Here is a 23,015-nt window from a genome sequence, read left to right on the forward strand (position 1 = left end):
CTCACTTTCATGAATAGAGCACTAACACAAAACATTGATATTTAACACCAGAAATTTTTGAACACCAAATACAGCCCCTCTCCCTTCTAAAATTAAACCTTTTGCCTTGACTGTGACTTTATCACTATGAATTCCTTACCATACACTCCTTAGAACTGAGACACCTCTTGCAGGAAATTCTTCAGAAAAGATTCCTATAGAATCCACAATTGAAATGAATGTTGGAAATGTTATTGGAGATCAATTACATTTATTTATTTGTTTGTATCCTAATTGTGAGTTTAAAGAATATGCTATATTTCCTTTCCCCTTTTACATCTTCTTAATATATGTGTATTTTTTAGTAATCTTCTATTGTGTTAGGTTTCCATATTATCCCTCAAATGGCCCTTAGACTTAGTCATCTTTCTCCAATATTCACTAACTCATCTCTTCTTGCATTGCCTTTTCCACTATATCCTCCCATTATAGTACTCCTCACATCCAGCCATACCTATATGTTCTATTTTCCTTTCATAGGGATAGCTATCTGTCCATATGCATACCTAAATTCTGTGGTTCTTCAGATTGCAGCTTGGATATCATCCACCTAATAGCTAATATCCGCATAAAAGTGATAAGTGTCTTTCTGGGTCTAGGTTACTTCACTCAGAGTGATTTTTTCTAGCTCTATTCATTTACCTGCAATTTTCATGATTTTATTTTTAAATGGCTGAGTAATACTCCATTGTGCAATGTACCACATTTTTTATCCATTTTTTTCTTTTGAGGGAATCTTGTTGTTTCCAATTACATGATATTATGAATAAAGCTGCAGTAAATATAATTGAATAAGTGTTCCTGTGGTAGGGGCAAACATCTTCTGGAGATGTACTCAAAAGTTGTATAGCTGGATATTGAGGTAGATCCATTTTCATCTCTCTGAAGAACCACCAACTGATTCTCATGCTGGCTTCAGATGCTGGCAAAGCCACAAGCAATGGATCAGTGTTCCCCTTTTTCCACACCCTTGCTAAAATGAGCTGCCACATGTCTAATTGATCTGGGCCACTATAACAAATGTAGCCAGCAGTTTTGATTGGGATAACCCAGATGGCTAAGGAGGATGTTGAAATTTTCTTCAAGTGGTTTTCAGCCATTTGAGTTTGCTTTTGAGAATTCTGCTTATATCTTATACGTGTGCCAATACCATGCTTTCACTCACTTAACTAGAGTTACCCAAAGGTATTTTGTATTATTGGTGGTTACTGTGAAAAGTGGTATTTCACAGATTTCTTTCTGAGTCAGTTTACCATTTGTATATCAGAGAGCTATTGCTTTTGTGAGTTCATTTAGTGTCCAGCTGTAATGTTGAAACTGTTTAGCAGTTGTAGGAGTTTCTGGCAGAAATTTTAGAGTCACTTATTAATACTATCCTACCATCTTAATTAAGGATACTTTGTAACTTCCTGTTTATCCCCTTTATCTCCTTAAGTCTTCTTCATGGAAAGAGATTTAAGAGTACAATTATAATGTATACTACAATGATTGACCTCCAAAATTTAAAAATTCCCTAACATTTCTTTTCATGCTTTAAATCAAATATATAACTTTTCATAATATTGACAAGATACCATCACTGCACCATAAAGCTTATCTTAATAACAATTTCTTATGGGTTCATGCTCATAAATGATATCTGCATATACTGCAGGAAAAGTAATGTTTAATTAATTCCCTAATAATCTTTTATATAGTGTTTTAAATCTGAATAACTCAAAATTTATTAATTTAGTTTTAGAAAAAATTCTACATTTATCAAAGAACAAGTGATGATTTAATCTGACAAATAAATATAATGTCTAAATAACAATGGTGCTATTAATATCATAAAGGAAGAAAAACATATTCCAATGTTATTATACTATAAACAAGCAGATAAAGGCCAGAAGGTCTAAGGTGGCTCTTGAAAACAATAAAATAGTGCCCATTGGAAAGACAATTTCTATTCTCTATTTGAAATCTTTGAAAATTAGCATGTAGGTTGGGATTATTTTTGAAGGAACTGAGATTCCATACTGAAGAGTTTAAAAGTTTATTTACATGGGTACTGGAAAACCATGGAAGACTTAGAGTGGAAAAGTAACTCAGTAAAAGACTGGTTCCTGAAAAGTGTAGGCAAAATTGTACATGAAATAAAGAAAATGCACACACAGCAATAACAGTTGGAAGGACTGGCATAATAAGTTTAGCAGCATGAGTAATATAAGCAATATTATGAATTGAATTTTATTTTTCAAGATTTATTCTATGATCACATTTGTAGTTCCTTTTGTTTTAAACTTAAAACTTTGAAAAATTCTTCTTTTACATTATAACTAATATAATAACAGCACATTAACTTTTTTCTTTTCCAATATGGAAACTAAAGCAGTATAAAGTGAATGTTCACTATATGACTGTTCCTTTTTCACATATAATAACTAAATGTTTGTTTTGGAGAGGCTGGCATTTTCCCAACATGTGTCCACCTAAATGATTGAGATTCCTTAAAATTATTGTGTGTGAAGCTACATGGTGATGTTATGACTTGGACTCTCCAAATTTTACCATATACCACTTTTACTTCAATGCTGGTCAAGTTGGGTGAAAATAAAAAAAATTAGGCACTGTGAGTTTTTGTTTTCTTTTAAGACAGACAGACAAAACACAGAATTGTAGCAAGTTCTTAATGTGCTACATTTCCCATTCTTTCCAGGATTTCCTATTGCAATTTTTGGCTTTGCATACTGACTAGACCTGTGGCCTTTCCTGAATGCCTAAAAATTTGCAGTGCAAGGCATATGAACTGCTTTGAGGCATTGAATTCAACAAATCTTGCCAATAACCATACACTAGAAAGTTAGAAGTTGGTCCACAGATCTCTGAGATACATAGCATCAAAGCCTCCTCTTATTTATGCTGGATTTGTCTTTGTGAGTTAATGTGTCTTGGCACTTTTGTCCTGTATGTGCCATCATTACCCTTACCTCACTAATTCTGTCTCTCTCTTTTTGTTTTGATGGCTTCAGTGGGAAGAAATCAGTGGTGTTGATGAACATTACACACCCATCAGGACTTACCAGGTGTGCAATGTCATGGATCATAGCCAAAATAATTGGCTGAGGACCAACTGGGTCCCCAGAAACTCGGCTCAGAAAATCTATGTGGAGCTCAAGTTCACACTACGAGACTGCAACAGCATTCCATTGGTTTTGGGGACTTGCAAGGAGACCTTTAACCTGTACTACATGGAATCTGATGATGACCATGGTGTGAAATTCCGAGAGCATCAATTTACAAAGATTGACACCATTGCAGCTGATGAAAGTTTCACTCAGATGGATCTTGGGGACCGCATTCTGAAACTCAACACTGAGATAAGAGAAGTGGGACCAGTCAACAAAAAGGGGTTTTATTTGGCTTTTCAAGATGTTGGTGCTTGCGTTGCCTTGGTGTCTGTGAGAGTGTACTTCAAAAAGTGCCCATTTACAGTGAAGAATCTGGCTATGTTTCCAGACACAGTGCCAATGGACTCCCAGTCCTTGGTGGAGGTTAGGGGCTCTTGTGTCAATAATTCCAAGGAGGAGGATCCTCCCAGGATGTACTGCAGCACTGAGGGTGAATGGCTTGTCCCCATTGGCAAGTGCACCTGCAATGCTGGCTATGAAGAACGAGGTTTTATATGCCAAGGTAAGAGCCTTCTCTTTTTCTTTACACTTAAGTTTGCCTCCTGTGAGTTTATTAGGAAGTAATGAAAATGAATTAACCTGATCTAATCTCACTTGGCAGCACAACATAGCCCAGAACCACGAGTCAATTTATGTGCTAAAATTATCCTATTTGATGTGTTGATTCGTGATCTGTTGTGAAATATTAATGGGTATAACTCTGGGGTGCTGGGCTGCACCCTGTAGAGGTGTCATCTGTGCTATTTTTTCATTGTAGTTTGATTTAGTTAGTTAGTTGGAAGAATGCCCACATACAATGGTGCATTTGTAAAGGTATTAGAACAGCTTGAGGAAGTGGGTTCTCCTTTTGACATTTGGATCCTGGGTATCAACCTCAGGTTATCAGGCTTGCTAATAGGCACCTTTACAGACTGTGCCATCTCCCATGTTTGAGATTTGGTTGCTAGTTCATGACTGGTGGTAGGCATTTCATTGAAGTGAAATACATCTACCTTTTTTGACATGGAGAATAGGAATGCCTTTGGTACTCAGTCTAATTATAACAGGATTAGATATTGTGGTGATTATATTTGGATCCACCAATCTCAGCAATATTTTTCATATTTATACAGTATGACCTGTTCCTCAATGATACTTGTCTACTGAGTGGATGTTTAAATGATCTATGAAAATCGTTTTATTTAAAAATCCAAACCTGTTGTATTCTTATTTACTATTGTAGTGGAATTGTTTTTGGTGTGTGTATGTGTGTGGCAGGGGTAGACATGAAGTTCTGTAGGAAGGCAGCAGGGAGAATCTGGATGCACTAGGTGGAGGAAAAGCGTGATCAATATATATTGAATTAAAAAATGAATTAAAATATTTTAAAAGAAAATTCTAATTTATCAGAAATTATCAGACGAGATCGAGTGCATTCAGGATGGTATTCTTGTGACTTTTGTTTGTTTTCACACTTGTATTTGCTGTTACATTCTGTCAAGAGAACAGGGTCTATTATTCCGCTGATGTACATTCAGTAATCAAAATTCAGAAGCCCATGTGAAGGAAGTGATATACTCTTTATGTGGTTTGTTCTTTTTTAAAAAAATGTCAATAGACTACAGCCTCTTTCCTTTGACTACAAGCATGGATTCCAAAAGCACATTAAATAAGGGACTGGCAGGGTGACAGAGTGGGCTAGGTGCTGTCTGTGCAGGCACGAAAGCCTGAGTTAGATCTCTGGCATTCACATAAAAGCCATATGCAGTGGTCATATGTAACCCCAGTGCTGGTACAGGGAAGAACAGAAGCCCTTAGATCTGAGTGCTTGCAGGTCAGAAAGTCTAGTTAAAGCAGCAAATTCTGTGTTCTGTGAAAGAATCTTGTTTGCAAAAGAAAGAAATAAAGAAAGGAAGGAAGGAAGGAGAGAGAGAGAGAGAGAGAGAGAGAGAGAGAGAGAGAGAGAGAGAGAGAGAGAAGTCTCAATCAACCAACCAATCCACCCACCTACCAACCAACCAAGCAAACAAACAGAAAACAGTGGGGAGCAGTAGAGGATGATGTGCAATGTCGAACTCTGGCTTCCACATGTCTACTCATAGGCAAGCGTACCTACCGCCATGTGTGCACTCACTTATACAAACAAGTGTTTGTACTCAAATACATTAAATAAGAACAATTTGTATACCGCAGCATCATATTTTTCTGTGTTGTTCAGAACAATGCCATCAGTATGGCATTATTAAAATGGTTTTACAAATTCTAAATTTAAAAACTGTGTAATTACATTTTATTGAGATTCAGTTTTGGAGAAAAATCTTCATATTCCATTTGAATTCTTTTTTGTCAATAGGATATTTGTTTGTGGTATATGGGATTTGTAAAAATTAACATCAAATGAAATCATAAAAAAGTACCACCAAAATAATTGAAAAACTGTCCAGTTTATAATACTTGCTAGATAACTACTTCATTTTAATGATGATATTAAAAATTTAAAGAATTTTTCTTTGCATTAGCCACTTACTACATTCTAGGCACTGTGACTCTCCTAAGAAATGCCAATGACCTATTATATTTATATCTCATAATAGCCTAGGAAATATACACTGATTTCTGTTACAAGAAGCCTTTTCTTGAGAGAAGCCTTCCCGCCCGCCTGGTTCTAGAGCCACATCAGTCCCAAATAAACACACAGGAGGCTATATTAATTATGAAGCTGTTAGCCTTTGCTTGTTTCTTACTAGCTAGCTCTGACTTAAGTAATTACCCCATAATTGTTAATCTAAGTATGTTTCTTACTGGAGAATAGTTCCCGGCTTCCTACCCCATGGCGGTTACATCTCGAACTCTCCTGTGTTTCTCCTTCCCAGAATCCTCCTGGACTCCTAGCCCCACCTATCTAGATTCCTATTGGCCAGACAGTGCTTTATTGACATATACACAGGACTTCCCCAACAGATTTCAGTTAACAGTAAGAAAATTATTTGCTTTTATTTTTAATATTATTATGATTTAGTGTTTAGGGGTGTTTCACCTGTTACATGTCTATACACCATGTGTATGCCTGGTTCCACATAAAATGTCAGATCCTATGGAACTGCAGTTATTGGAAACTGTGTGCCAGCATTGAGGTACTGGAAATTGATCCCAGGATTTTAGAAGAGCAGCCAGTGATCTTAACCACTAAGCCTTTCCTCCAGTTTCTGTTGTGGTTTTGAAGTTCATATCTTGCCTTTAAACCTCAGTACATTAGTATTGAAACTGAGATAGGTAACCAGACAGGCAGGACCCAAAGGTTAAGTTGTTACCATTTTGCTGAAGAGTGACAGAGAAGGGGAAATACAGTGTACATATTTTATGGGAGCAATTTGAAGGAAATAAGGCCCCAAAGAGCTTGCACAAAATTATCAATAATCTATCATATGCCTTATATGCATCTGTTTATTTCTGACATCTATTTTGTTTTCAGAAATTTAGTAATTACTTTAAAGATCATTATTGATTGGGTTCTGTAAGCTATGTCTAGTGGCAACTAAGAAAATCTAAATTACAGATTTTCGAGAATCTTACAATTGCAAAAGAGTCTGTGAAATGCAATCCAGTAAGTGTTCCTCACAATCTATTAGTGCAAAATAATAATATAGCAGACAAGGGAGAAATGCAGATGAATGAATCTCAGATTTTACCTTCCAGGAGCACACAATCTCCTCAGAATGACAGATGCATAAATTAGTACATTTAATGGAAGACAGGCCCATAAATTACCTGTCCTGTGTTCAATAGTTTGCCAGTATAGTAGAGGAGACATTAATACTGTGAATTTCAAAATTAAACATAAAAATTGCTAATTAATTATGAGATGGCTTTGTGTTGATTTTAGATTCATTGTTATTATGTTTACAATTTTTTGCAATAGGAAGATGAGGACGAATTGTCCCTATGATTGTTACATATTCCAGAAGACAGACTTCCCATTTGTAATTACATCATTATACGGAAATCCCCCAAACATACAAATGACACATGAGAGTGTTTTCGCATGAATCCCTGTCACAAAGAGGCCTTCAGGAGATCCAATTTCACTTCTATGCCATTTCCTAACATAACTAATCTAATATGCCAATTATCACCCCAATCTAAACAGATAATTAGGACACTTAATGTTCATTGATATGAATGATGAAAATGTGACAATTTATACTTGATTGGACAATTACACTGATAAAAAGTTTTATATTCATCCAACACATCCATCTATTTTTTAAAAAAATAGAAAAAACATTAGCATTCACCAGAGGAAAAACTGTAAGTATGGAATTTTAATGTATGCAATTTATATTTTTGCAATAATCTACTTTTACTGTCTTACTTAAAATTTTTAGGAATTATCATTTGACTATGGATTTAATTCAGTATTTACTGAGTCATTAACATGTGCTATGTTCAGGGTTGAACATTAGAATAAAAAACAAAAGACAAATATCATCATTGATGAATTAATTTGTTTTGTACTTCAGAAAAGTTGGGCTGGAATGATGTTACAGTAAGAATAGTGCTTGCAGCTCTTCAGAATTTTGTTCCTAGTACCCATGTTGGGCATCTTACAACCACTTGTAACTACAGCACCAGGGCATCCAACTTCCTCTTCTGACGTCTGCATGCATATGCGGCACATGCGTGTGTGAGAACACTCGAGTGTGGGCACATGCAATGCGCACGTGCGCACACACACACACACACACACACACACACACTTCAACAGACATTCAGACATGCACACATAACAAACCCTTAAAATATGTGTTTGCCTTTAAAAGTGATTCGATCTGCCTATGAGAGAAATTGAAAGTTTCTCTTTCATGAAATATAGTTAAATGCAAGGCTTACATCTGTAACCCCAGACCTCAGGAGCTCACGGCAGGTTAATTGCTATGAATATGAGGACAGCCAGAGGTACACCGTGAGATTCAGGTGAAGTTGGGCTATGGTATAAGATCCTGCGTCAAAAATTCAAGAGCCGATAAAAAGTTAATCAATTAACAAAGAACTCTGGAACACAAGCTATTGGAGCTATTGTGGAAACAGGTATTGGTGCAGGAGGAAAGTTACAAGATAGCAAGCCTATCTTCAACAATATGCCATATTATGTAGCTGATCTTCCTTCATTTTTTCCTTTTCTAAAAATAGATTATTTTCTCATAGAGTATATCCTGATTATAGTTTTCCCTCTCCTTACTCCTCTAGTTCCTTCCTACCTCCCCGCCTCTGGATCAACTCCCTTTCCACCTTTCATTAGAAAAGAGCTTTCTTGTTTTGTATTGTGTTCTTGTTCCATTGTTTGAGCCCAAGATGTAAAGTTCAAAAAAAAAAAAACTGAGGAAATGGTGTTCCTTTATGCTTGAATAGAGGCAGAGAATAAGATAGGAAAGAAACACTGTCACGAAAATCCTTTCCATAGTTGCTTGCCACAAAAGTGAGAAAACAGAAAACATGTAGCCCAAGGATAAAGAAAATTTATTGCAATCAATGTGGCAAATAGAAGTCCTTAGGAGGGACCAGCCTCTGCATAAACGGATGAGAAAGATGAGAGTGAGTAAGGAAGGGAAAAAGTCATGCATCATTTTTGCTTTCTAGGAATTTCTCTAGCATATATCCTCTGTTTAAATTAGCTGTAAACTGGGCAGTGGTGGCACATGCCTTTGATTCCAGCACTCAGGAGACCGAGGCAGACGAATCTCTGTGAGTTCGAGGCCAGCCTGGTCTACAAGAGCTAGTTCCAGGACAGCCTCCAAAGCCACAGAGAAACCCGTCTCAAAAAACAAACAAACAAACAAATGAATAAATAAATAAATAAATCAGCCTTGGCACATATTTAACAAAAGAGGAAATCATTGCATCGCTTTTCATTTAAATTTTATTGGTTACATTCTAGATCCATTATAGATTACTATCTCAGTGCTAGAATGTTATCTTACTATGCACAAGGCTTTGACTTTGACCCCAGCGCTACAAAATAATAAGACTAAATGAGTAAATAAAAGAATAAAAAGGAATGAATTTGAATACCAAATTGATGATATAATTTTGTAAAACTGTATCATCTGTTTCCTGTCATCGTTTTGTTATGTCTTACGTATCAGCATAAATCTTCACCAATTGGTTTTTCTTTTTCTTTTAAGAATTGGAGGTGTGTGGGATTTCGCATTGATTTCAAGCTAATACCATGGTCTTCACCTGCCCTCTTTCTAATCCCTGCTAATGAATTGTATTATCTACTTTAATTTTATTTTGAAAAAATAAATGAAAATGCAAATGGATTTTATATGATGAATTAATTGCGTTTGCAGCAGATAGCAGGAGGTTACTATAAATATTCCTGCTCATACAAAATTCGTTTAGACTTAGTGTACCAAATACCTTATTAATGTCACTGAGGAATCTACTGCTCGGTGCTTTATCTGCACACTAATTGTGGAATGTTAACTTTATTCCATTAGAAACTTAATAGAAAAGTGTGTTTGATATAATATTCCAAGACAGCTAGACTATTTGATGACTGCTCAAAATTGTTTTCTTTACTGATGACTGAAGACTCCAGCCTTCCCTCTCCACTATTTCCTGTGCCAGCTCAGAAAGTCTTAGAGCAGCTGTCTGGTTTCAAGTACAGGGTGATTTAAGGATTCGTTTTGCTGATCAGAGGAAACACAAAAGCAAAGACTTCACTGGAATATTTTTAGTGCTTTTTGAGTCTGTGCACACAGTCATAGGCATTGGCGAGAACTTCAAAAGCTTTGATACTTGAATAAATTAAGAAAAAATGCCTTCCCATAATTCCCAGAGGGGAACATCCTTGAGGAGAAAGACTACGAATATCTTTTCGACACTGTGTTCCCAGAATCTCGCAGAGAACTACTGAGTGATACTCAATTTCAGACTGATAGAACAGAAATAACTACATGGTTTCTGTCAACTCCAAGTTTTAGCGTGTGATTCCTGAGGAGAACTTAGTCCACATTATTTCCTTGAAATATTCTAGGCTCTTCACTAAGCTATGAATATCAAAGCATAAGTTTCGTGTAGGTTGAAATGAGCACTTTGTCTATTAGGCCACATACATGTACAAACAACAAAATACAGAGTCATCTAAATCACCATTAAAGAGTAACAGATATATAATATGAAGAAATTATGGTATTTTCAATATTTTTCTATTTTCTGTTTTGATAATATTTTATTCTTTATAAAAATTAATCACTGCTAAATTTATGCTTATATACAGCAGAGTGTTAGTATCTTTGAAAATTATCAATTGAAAATTTCATCCCTTTTGTTTGCTCAGTCCCCATTCCAACACTGATTCCTACTCTATTCCTTTTTATTTTATTTTCTTTTTGTCATTTAAGTTTCACATGTCAATCCCAACTCCTTCTCCCTTTCCTCCTCCATGACCCTCTTAAGGCACCCTAGTCCCCCACCAAATCTCCACACAGATCCCCAGGGAGGGTGAGGCCCTCCATGGGGGATCTACAGAGTCTGTCATTTCACCCAGGGCAGGGCTTAGGCCCTTCCCCAAGAGTCCAGGCTGAGAGAGCATCCCTCATTGTGGGATGGGCACTCAAAGTCTATTTGTACGCCAGGGACAAATACTACCCTAAGCCCCATAGATTACCTGGGCCACCTCACTGACACCAACATTCAGTAGGTCAGTCCCATGATTTCCACACAGTAAGATATTTATAACTCAAGGTTTTACCTGTGTTTTAGATGATAATTCCCTACTTTTAATTTGTCCTTAGCATTTAAGTTGCCATAGTCTGAAGTCATTACATTTATCTATGCTGCTAGTAACTAATAATATGAATAAGTTTTCAGATAACAAATTAGACAAATGTGTTATAATAGCTTGGTAATAACTACAATTTGATTTATTTAGCATCATATGTCTTCTCATAGATTTTTATAACAGGTTATTGGAACATTAACTTGAAGTTCAAACTTCAGTGAGCCAGACTTTGAGGATCAGCTTGTATTTAATTGTTCTAGTTATCAAAAGGTTCTTGTTACTAGCAAGTGTGTGAGAAATGTTACTGGCTGAATTTTTTGACAAAACAGGTTGATCTTCTGGTTCTTCATCCACAAATGGAAAGACCATGTGATAATATCCAAGATCTTGCTCAGCTCACTATATAACATCCAGCAGTATATTAAAGATATACATCATCAATGTCTCCCATCATCATCTATGAAATGCATTAGCTTTCCTCTCTTCATTGTCTTGACTTGAATAAGATAGTTTCCCCACATTGCATTGTTTTTGTTAGCTTTTAGTGATCTTGACAAGAAAAATATTATCAATGGATTTATTTAGTTGTTTATATCATCCCTTCAGTGCTCACCTTCTGTCAAACAGCATGTTTTTCCTTTCTGAAGAGATTTAATTTTTACCTGGGTTTGTAGCTTGGTGGTAGAGTGTTTGACTACTACTGGAATCAAAGGTTCTGAGTTCAGTTCAGAGGGAAACAGAAGTCAGGGAGCAGGAGGTTCATTTTGGCTTTTTAAAAGTTCCTCTACTTAATCCTAGATAATTTTTTCTGATGTTACCATTTAAGAACATTTTAATTTATTCACTGAAAATTGCATCTATGCATATAATGTATCTACATCATATCTACTTCCCTATGTCTTCGTGCCTCGAACACATCTCCTTACCATCTTCATATCATTTTTGTCAATTTTTCTCTTTCTTCTTGTTTTTACATAGCATGACCCTTCTCAATGAATTGTTTTAAATATTTCATAAATTTATATGTAGATTTTTTCTATTGCCCATTTAGAAAGAGAGATTTGATCTGATGTAAGACAATATGTTTTTTTAATTAAGTACAACAATCCAATTTAAAATATGCTATAATGCATAAGACGTTTAGTATTCAAAAACACTAATCTTGCATTCATAGTATGCTAATGTCCTAACACTTACTTTTAATGGATGAGTTGGACATAATGTCCTTGTTTTGAAAGAATCATGCAACTCAGGAATGAAGAAGAAAAGGATATGTATGTTGAATGGGTTGAGTTACTGTGTGTGGCTTGCCTTATTTTGGATATTCTATATATTCAGTGAGAATTCCTTAAACATTGTAGAGATAGAGGAGATGCTGAAAGTTGTAGGATTTGCCATGTGATCTTATATGAATTTACTATGTGATATTACTGAAAATAGACAATCAAGTTATATCACTGTACTACTTATACAGTAATTAAATAAATTATTTTCAAATAAAGATAAAAGAGTGTTTTTTATTTGAGAATTTTTTATCGTATCATGGTTCACATTTTTTTAGTCTGGCCAAAGACAAACAGTGTAAATGTGAATCATAGAGGTTCATGTTTAAGATATTAAGAATATCAGTGAGTTCTTTTTTCTTTACAGACTACAAATCATATTTTTAAAGCAGTCAGAGATAATTTAATTGCAAACATATGTAGGAGGTACACAATCATGGTTATACTTGAGAAGATGAATCCCGATCCAGGATCCAGCTATTCAAATACTCCATACTGACTCAGGGATTAACAATGAAGACTATGAATAAACTTAAAATTCACTAACAGTTCTACAAATGATAGGAACATTCAGCACTGTTTTTTAAATGTTTTCATTGATTTCTTTAAAATCTGTGTGTGTGTGTGTGTGTGTGTGTGTGTGTGCCTGTGTGCATGAGTGTGCAATTCTATGCCTGGAGGTCAGAAAACAAATAGCATAGCTGCCTCTTTCCCATCGTCACATGGGTTCCAGGAACAGAGCGCAGGTCATCAGGGTGGGCAGGAATCATTTGCATTCACTGAGCCACCTCTCCAGTGCTGATACCAAACACATTCTAACACACAATTCCAACTAAGTAAGACTCGCCTTTTCGGGAAAATGTAGATTTTTTACCACAAATGAATTAGCTTTAACTATACAAAATTATTAACTCAAAGATAAAGATGGTAAGACATCTCTTGTTTATTCCAACCTAGAAAAAAGTTCTAAAGGTCCTTACTTACATATTTTTTCTGAAGTCTAACTTAAAACACAGATATCACTTATGATATGTCTGGGTAATACATCTTTGAGAAAGCCAAGCTCCTGTTTTGTCATTGCCATCTTCTATTATTATCAGTACTACTACTGTGATTACTATTAGCAATATACAAAATTCTCTGGGCATTCAGATGCCCTTTCTGATCCAGGATTTAAAGGCACAAATAGTAATTTTAGTAAATCTTGACTAGCAAATGTGCGAATTTGAATATTGAGAAGTTTGTTTTCTGAGAAACCATTGTGAATCATGAACCAAGAATGCAGGGACAGTATTCTCTGTGGGAAAAGTATATGATGAAAAATCGCTTCAGTTTAGAATGGAAAGTACTTCTTCCATACCTGAAATAAATGTTTTCATTAAAATATTATTTAATAAAACACTATCTGGGTATTAGCCAGATTTGTACACATCTGTAAAGTGAATAGATCTTTCCAAGAAAAATGATATATCAATCCTTATTGAGATGCTGAATAAGGGTTGTGTTGAATATAAAAAGAATACACATCTTGATGTACAATGCTTTATCAGATAACTCATGGAAGTGCCATAGCAATTTACCATTAGACCTAACTAAACTTTTTGAAAAGTGTTGACATTTCTTTGCTTTAGATTAATCTACTTTACATAGATAGCCTTCCTTGTTTTTAATTTGCTGATGTCATTTTTCTAAATATATTTTTAAATGTATATCTTGCTTGACTTTTGTAAAGGACATATGGATTTTAGTTGTTGCATTTTATAATTATTTATATATTACCAAATATTCCATATTATACATCATAAAAATATACTGTAAACTCTTGTGAAAACGCATGTAACAATTATAAACACAGGTTAAAGTTGTATATTTCGGTGTACTGATCGTATAAATCAACAGTTTCCAAAGTTACAGAAATCAAACAACATGCAAATTAAATTGGGGAGTGTTGTCCTTTTCTCCATTTCAGGTTCTTGGATTGTGTTAATTGTATTGGTAAGTGTTTCCAAAGGCTGCTGTTGTCCACCCGTGTTTACTGTATGCTTTCCACCATGTCCCCTGTGGTTTCTACCCCACAATTCTTCCTGTGTTTAGAGTTTTGACAATCCCTCATTAGTTACAGGGTAGAATTTATAAAAGCTAATGAGGGTTAACTTTACAGCTGTGGCATCTGGAGTTGACATTAATAGAGAACAATTGTGAAGAAAAGGATATTTTTGGTAATATTTGATGACGGTGTTTTTCAAATAAGAGCCACTTGGAAAGTATAAGGTGCTGAGAAATGTAGTATGCATGATCTTCTGCTGTAGTGTCCTATCTTCTAGCATGTAGACAAAACATCCTGTTTGCAGGTAACTCTGTATTCAGTGAAGGATGCATGTTTTAGGAACATATCATTAAAAAGTAAAATTTCATCATATTCCTATTGCCAACACTGCAGTGTAGAACTGTTGATCTTTCTTCAGAAACACAATCACATATTCAGTTTCTAATCAGATATATCTGGGGAAGAACTTCTAGGGTCCCAATGGAGAGTAATCATGGAACTCAAACCCACCACATGATCAGATACAGAACTTTTGTATTTTAAAAGAGTCAAGGACTATGGAGATGGTTCAGTGGTTAAGAGTGCTTTTTATGAAAGCATGAAGAACTGGGTCAAATCCTAGCGTCAACCTATAAAGTGTGGTGTAGGCTAATGCATTGGTAACCCTAGTGCTATGGAGTTGAAGACAGGAGGATCAGGCTTGAGAGACTGTCTCAAAGGGATAAAGAAGAGAGAAAAACAACTGTCTTATTCTGGCTCCTTAGAGTTTCAGAGGAGTAGCACATTATCCTTATGGCAGGGAGGATGATGGTGATAATGGCAGCATTCAGGAAGACATGATTGCTTTGAGTTCCACATCCTGATCTAAAGGCAGCAGAGAGAGAGAGAGAGAGAGAGAGAGAGAGAGAGAGAGAGAGAGAGAGAGAGAGAGAGAGAGAGAGAGAGAGAGAGAGACGGAAGGAGGGAGGGAGGGAGAGAGAGAGAGAGAGAGAGAGAGAGAGAGAGAGAGAGAGAGAGAGAGAGAGACTGTGGGCTTTGAATGGGCATTTCAAACATCAAAGAACACCCTGAAGTGACACACTTCCTCTAACAAGTCCAGACCTTCTATCCCCTCCCCAGTACTGCCATTCCTAATGACTAAACATTCAAGACTGTTAGCCTGTGGGGATCATTCTTTTTCAAAATATCACAATAACCAATATTCTCTTCTTCCAAATTTGTATGTGAAAGCACATATGTACATGCATCACACCATATACTACACATACATTTATACACACATACACACACACACACACACAAGAAGAAATAAATATAATGCAAAAAGATATTCAGTGTTGAAAGACCACAAACAGGAAAGTTTAACCTAATGTATAAGGACAGAAAAATGTGAAATTCAGAAGCAAATTAGAGTATTTAACAGGTTGGGAAAGAATATTTCTCTTCTCTGATAGCTATTACAACGGAGTGTGTATGTGTTAGAGAACTCTTTGGCATAATTTCATACAACTATATATACAATGGAATCTTCAAATCATCTATGGATTATTTTATTAGATCACCCATGGAAGTTTTAAGTTGACCCATAAATGCTTAATCAACTGATTTGATCACCTCCACCACTCCAGGATATTTAGCAATGTATAAAGGCACTTACATTTCTTGCTACTAAAGCAAAGAGTTTCTGACATCTCACAGCATCCCAGAACAAAGTATTCAAGCATTATGATGGAAGCAGACGCATAAACGATGAGTCAAGGCAGAGAAAGCCTAGTCAACATGAATCTTGTTCCAGAAACTCTAAGTAAGATTAAAAGGTAAAATCCCATGTGAGAGTCTATATTGAAACCAAAGCTATCACACTTTAGAATAATGTCTTAGCATCATTTGTTGTGGACTTTCTTAGAGACAGACATAACATGCTTCATTGATTCAATAGTGATGCCTAAGTATAAGTTGACCAAGTTAGACTATACAGAGAAATATAAGCATTGAGCTGAACTCAAGAAATCCAGTGACAGAGAGGGAGGGCTGATGACCAAAGGGATTAAGACTGGGCTGGTTTAACCCCCAGAAACAGCTGACCTGACAAGGGTTAGCTCTTGAATCCCAGGCATCAGCCTGGAAATCCAGCATGGGACTGATGAAGAACCCTTGAATGTGGGTGTCAGTGAGGAGGCCTAGGTAATCTATTGAGCCTTGGGTAGTAGATCAGTATTTTTCCCAGGTATACAAATGGACTTTGGACTCCCATCCAACAATGAGAGATGCACTCTCACCCTGAACTCTTGGGGGAGGGTCTAGGACCTGCCCTGGATGAAACAACAGACTATGGACACTCACATGGAGGGCCTCACCCTCCCTAGGGAAGTGAGGGAAAAATAGGGGGGTTGGTGGGAGGGCACGGGAGGAGGGGAGAGAAACAGAGAGGGACTTGGAATTGAAATGTGAAGCAACCTTGTTTCTAAATTAAATTTAAAAATAAAAAATGACATTAAAATTTTTAGGATCATTCAAGTGAAGCTGCTTCTAAGCAGTGAAAACACATTTGCCAAGATCTACACAAAGGCTTGATGATGAGTGGGCCTACTTTGGTAGTGAAGTGCTGAGACTAGAAACAGAGCAGGGAAAGCTGTCAGACAGGAAGTGCTTGGAGGGCGAGCGTGTTACAGACACAGTTCAGACGTCTTCGTTCCCCTTTTACTGTAATGTGCTACAACTGTGGCAGTAGATGGAAATATATTGTAAAGTTTATTGGTTGACAGTGCTTATATATTAATCATCTCTGTATTAAAACTCCCCAAATTCTAATTCTAGAACTGCTCCTTTAAAATTAAAGGAGCATGTCAATAACAGCTATTTGTTTAAAAAAAAACAAGCAAAGTCCATATCTTTGTCTTTTGAATTGTTGTTATGTCTCTGAGACTGGAACTTCATGTAGCTCTCTCATATTCTATGCTATTATCCCCCCATTTCAAAGGAGTAGAAACTTAAAGTTGGAAAAAGTGAATAAATGTCTGATGTCACAGTTGGTAAATTACTGAATTTTGAAACTGAACAGAACACCTGTATTTGACCCTGTAATCTCCACCATTCTGTTCTATAAACCAAGGAAGTGGAGGCACCTGAGGCCCTCCCACCTGCATCACAGGAGATGAGAAGCTGAGGGCTGGACTTACTGCAGGCATGCTTCTTAATCTGCTGTCAGTGATTTCCAGCCTGTTCTTTTTTTCTTTTTCTTTTTTGAGGCACCTATTATCAGCCCTGCTTCCAGTGCCAAGATTGGTTGTTCCTTGGGCTACTGGATTGGTTCCATCAATGAGGGAATGGTCATTGGATTCTTATTGTCCTTTCTTATAAACAGAAACATAACTATACGTACTTACAAGTGCTGAATATGTATGTAGATATGCCCTCACAATATGCTAATACAAAATTGATGCTGTAACATTTTCCTATTTAGATTTATCGTCAATATAATAATTGGGATCACTAAAAGAGAGCAATGAGTTTGGCAGTACATCAAGCTACCACATACATCTTTTCACTTTAGATATTCCCTTTATATTTTAACTTTTAAAATATATTTTATAATAATCTATCCCATTTTGGGGAGCCTTGTCTTAAATGTGAAAAATATAATTACATTTAAATATCCATAATCACTATGTCATTGATTCTCAATAAAAAGCCTTGTAAGGTAAACATCATTAACCATATTTTGCCAGACCAGGACTAAGATGACTTACAATTTGTGTCATGTCACAATGGAAATTTAGGTGTAGCTCTGAAACCCAACACTTTCATTCTTTTAATAAATGATTTTTTTACTTAATAATGTTGTTCCAAGTCATCATACTGTGTAAATGTTCATGTTCTTGCCACCAAAATGAATACAAGTTAATTTGGTTAAGAGCTGAGAAACAAAAATACATTGCTAATGGTTAGTTAAGGAGATCAGAGCTTCACATTCATTAACACTAACCTCTTTCTTCAATATGTAATTAGGTAAGACAACAGCACAAAAAGATTTTCACAGGGTATGGTCTGGCTTTTAGTTTCTGGGCATGTGGAACTGAGTCACGCCTCTAATTACCTCTGCTTCTATTTCCATTGCCCCTGCTGTTGCTGAGGACATGATTGATGGGAGATGGTGGTGAGTGGAGAACCAGCATTCAGTAAGACGCTTGCTATGTGCCCAGTGTTTATGCCTGCACAATATGCCTCATTATGAGCTTGACAGGTCTCCAAGTGGCAGATTGGGAATGGGTGCTGGAGACGGCTGACATATTTGTTACAGACTCTGCTATTTTTTAAGCTCATAAATACTATTTAATGCAAGAATAGTTATATGCAGTTATATATATATATGCACATGTGTATACATGTAAATAGGCATGTAATATACATATGTAACATAGTATATTTATAACTTATACTTTAGGTTTATATATTAAATATATCCTATACATACATACACTCATCACTATATGTTTATTAGGTCATTAAACATGTTCTTATAAACTTTAAATTCTTAATTTTTAACAAATTACTGAAGTCTATAGTAAAATATCAAGCTGAACTTCAAATACTAGTATGGTAATTCATCCATTCTTCTATTGTTTTGTGTTAGTTTTTGGATGAGGCACTATTCAAACCCTGTTAAACTAAAAACACATGGCTTCTAAAATCAGTGCAGACAGTACATACTCTTAATATTTGGCAGGCTTTTAGGTATATCAGTGTAGCTCAACATACACATACTTCTCCAAGTCACCAGTGAGGATGTTTCCTAATAGTGGTCACACCTAGCTACTTTTATTTGAAATATGATAGATCACAGACTTCTTCTGGGTTTCTTTGAAAACAGTCCCAAACTTTCGAGCTTTCCAGAAGTTGAAGGTAGATTACTGACAATTTTTGTTATAGTGGTAAAACTCTTAAATTTCAACATTCAACACAGGATGTGATTGTCAGGGATTACACTCCTTATGGTCATGCCTTCATGCTGAGAAATGTACTGCTTAAATGCAAGTCTGAGCAATGATGGTGGGTGGTGTAGTGGACTTACTGATGCTTCAGTGAGGAGATGCATGGAAGAAGAAGCAGACTCCGCCCTTCATAGAGCTGACAGTTATTAGTGATGAAAGGAAAATGAAAACGTTCGTTGACTTGCTCTTTCTTAAGCACAGTAGGTAAAACAGATGAACACTGGAAAGCTCACTGAGCTGCCATCCAGACATTTAAACATCCCTCTTGCTGGCTAGTGGCCAAGGATATGCTCTAAACTCTATGGGACGGTCATGATTTCACAGGGATTGTCAGATCTGGTGGGAAAATAAAAACTTCCTGTGCATTCTCCAGTAATAGAGTCGGGACTTACTCGACAGGGTTCACTGGATCGCAGTAGTTTGCAGGACTAAGTATGTATTTGAATGGAATACAAGATAATAAAGATTCCTTAAGGTAGAATAAGTGTCCTGAATTAATATCTTGCTATGTTGTTTACGTTAATTCATTTAAATGTTATAACTGAATTTATTTGTTGCTGTGTTTTCCATTTCTTTACAGACTAATTTTTTAAGAGTTCAAAGGAAACTATTAAACAGGATACAAACATATGATTAGTGAATGTGATTCTAAATATGAATGCTTTTAAAGATCAAAACACAATCTGTTATTGTTACATATTGCACTGATTATGACACAAGTATTCATGCTTTTTATTCCATCATACATTTTTAGAATGTAATTCTGAATCTATACACAATGGGAGAATATATTTCATGAATATTTACAGACTTTTTAAATAAATTCAGTATTGCTTAATGATGTATGTACTATATGACTATCTAAAAGAAAGTATAATATAAACAAATTTGAACTTGAGTAGTAGTTTTCATGGAAACACATGCTGGAACAAGACATTCTAGCAGAGATTCCATCCCATCTTAGTTATTTCAGAAGTACAACATAGATACTTCCCATAGAAATCATTTCCCACCAAATATATTCACAATCTGACCTCATAACAGAGACAAATTACCTGCTACAAGAACCATTCTTCTTGAACAGAAACCTAAACATTGGAGACCTTCAAGGCAGATGTCTTGGAGTAACAAGAAAGTGATTAAGCATAGTCTAGTAAATTACTGAAATCTTAGTTTGCCTCACATGAGTTCATCCTTTTAAATAAAAAACTCTAAACAGAGGAACTAATGGATGCTGAGGTGAAGGATTGCCTTTACCTTTATTTCTGAAAAAGAAATGAGGATGGTGGTACCATCTGCAGATACTAACACCATTCTGAAACATATTTTCTTTTTAATTGTTGCTGTTCTGTTTTGAAGACAATTGCAAAGGGGGCAAAGAAAAGTAAAATTATTCATTATTGTGAACCTGAATAACTAGTATATGCTTACATTACAGCTTGTCCACTTAACATGATTATTCTATGATACAGTCTCTAATGTCCTCATCACAGAAGACAAAGATGAATCAGACCAATACTTTAGTCAGTCTCTGTTGGGGAAATCAAAGAACTTGAATTTTGCCATGACTGTAAACCTTTCTAATGTAGTATGAAATAGTGTATAAATAACTTATCCTTTTGGATTATTTTACTCACTTGTAAGTTGGAGAACCCTGAAAATTTTGTCTGCTTCATTGTTTATGGGGTCAAAAGTGACATGAATACAAGGTGTGCAACACATGTTGGTACATAGACAGTGCTTAATGAGAATTGACTTGTGTCATAACAAGAATGAATTCTCTAATAGCGGAAAGACAGCTGTCTAAAAGCATCTTTTACCCTAGATTTTTCAGAGATACAAACAGCCAAGAATTCACCTTCTAATACCAAACTAAAATATTTTAACTAAACAGTATACAATTCATCTTATAACATAAACTATTTCTATAAGTCGAAATTGAGAGGTCTTCAATTCTTAAACATATTTAGGACTTCAACTGATCCATGGTTGAATAATTTTTAAAAAATCAAATCACTTTAGTTAGTTTGGTAGTTGGTTTTGATGGTCTGTCTACTGTGGTTAATGGTTGTTTGTTTTAAAACACTGCAAGTTATAAAATTCTGAGTTCTTCATACATTCAGAGCTACTTTTCTATGATCTGGTTATTGGAAGTAACATAGAAGAATATCTGTTTATGCTCAGTATCAGATAATTCTTATTTTAAAAATATCAATAAACTTGAATTTTGTGCAAGAGCTGAGAATCCCATTTAAATCCCCCCATGCATTCTACTGTATAAGACTGTAAGTGTATTGGCGTAAGTGCTGTGTGTGCATTGTATGTGTATTTACTAATGTGCACATGTGTAGGTGAGAGCATCTAGCAGTTAAGACATCAAGCAAGATTAAAATGGAGCAGAGACAAAAGAAAGTGTATAAATATTACATAATAGGCTTGGTTCAAAATAATAAGAGAGAACCCCTCCACAGTACTCAGGAGTCAGTAAATTTATATTGATTTCTGTGAGATCTGTAATGTAGTTATTATAAATAGCAAGTAATTCATACTTTCAATATTTTGAATGTCATTTCTAAGTACTTTTATTTTCATTAATCAATAGAAGTTTCAATGTTCAGAAATATTTTGTGGCTACTCTTGTTCAATTCATCTTAAGTGAATTATTTCTAATTGTTGAGTAATTAGTCATAGCCTTTTTAGGCATTTCTGAAAATGACTTTAGTTTTAGAGGCAGCATTGCCTAGATATTAAAGATATAAGCTCTAGGGATCAATTTCAGGTCTCTGATTTCTTTTTATCAATCATAATTTCTTTTATATGTGTTTCTTGAGTAAATATTAAGTGGTAGTTAGAAACATATACATCACTAAGTAATGACTGTTAAGTCACAGTTGAGTATGTTAAGCGAAGAACTTGCAAGTCATGACACTGATTTAAACCCTGGAATTCAGGACAAAATTGTTTAAGTGTCTATTGCCCCTTCAGGAATAAGCTGAGAGTCTTATAAGTGTAGGAAAAAAATGATTCATAGCTAGATCTCTATGATTTCAAGAAGCTTAATGTTATTTTTATTTATCTTAACTCTTCAAGAAAAATTTACTACAGTAATTTATAGGGGGGATATCCCAGAACATTATAGCTATTATTTGGGGCAGTTTATTTTTAATGTCCCATGTCCAAGAATGACTAACTCTTGTTGAAACTGAAAAGGTCAAATGACTTAAGCTTCCAAAAATTTATTTAGCAAATTTCACATTTACTTTCAGTACTGTGACTTCTTTCACAAAGAATGAACATGCTCACACTGTAAGCAACATGAATTTACAAGGTTAATTATAGTGTATTCTCCATAGTACAGTCATTTTGTTCCTAGTTCAATATTATATTTGGCATGTGTGATAGCCTTGCAAAGGGGATTTGCTGTGACTTTGACTTTGCTATTCTTACTTAGAAATGACTGTTCTCTTAGACATAGTCCCCAGATAAAATGTCCACTGAGAGTTACTTAAATGAAAAACAATGAAGTTTCTGCTAAGAATAGTTTCAGTTGTTCGCTGGTATTTAGGGAAAGAGTGAATATGTGTGACAATGTTTATTTGGTGGCATACAGTACTAGAAAAGAAGATAGAGTATTAAAGTGAACACTTGACTGGAGTGTTTCTAAAACAAATGTAGAAAATAGGAATTTGAAACACTGCTGATGAAGTTAGCATAAATTAA

General features: G+C 35.4%; 1 protein-coding gene across 3 annotated transcripts in view; it reads left to right on the forward strand.

Moving 5' to 3' along the window:
• Epha3 (EPH receptor A3) overlaps positions 1-23,015 on the forward strand; it is a 302,047-nt gene that overhangs the window by 83,715 nt on the left and 195,317 nt on the right. For all 3 annotated transcript variants that reach the window (XM_005076760.4, XM_005076761.4, XM_040750606.1), the window contains exon 3: positions 3,051-3,711. In XM_005076760.4, the coding sequence (XP_005076817.1) occupies positions 3,051-3,711 (661 nt within the window). The remainder of the gene's footprint in view (positions 1-3,050; positions 3,712-23,015) is intronic.

Source organism: Mesocricetus auratus, unplaced genomic scaffold, assembly GCF_017639785.1.
Source record: "Mesocricetus auratus isolate SY011 unplaced genomic scaffold, BCM_Maur_2.0 Super-Scaffold_100008, whole genome shotgun sequence".
NCBI lineage: Eukaryota > Metazoa > Chordata > Mammalia > Rodentia > Cricetidae > Mesocricetus > Mesocricetus auratus.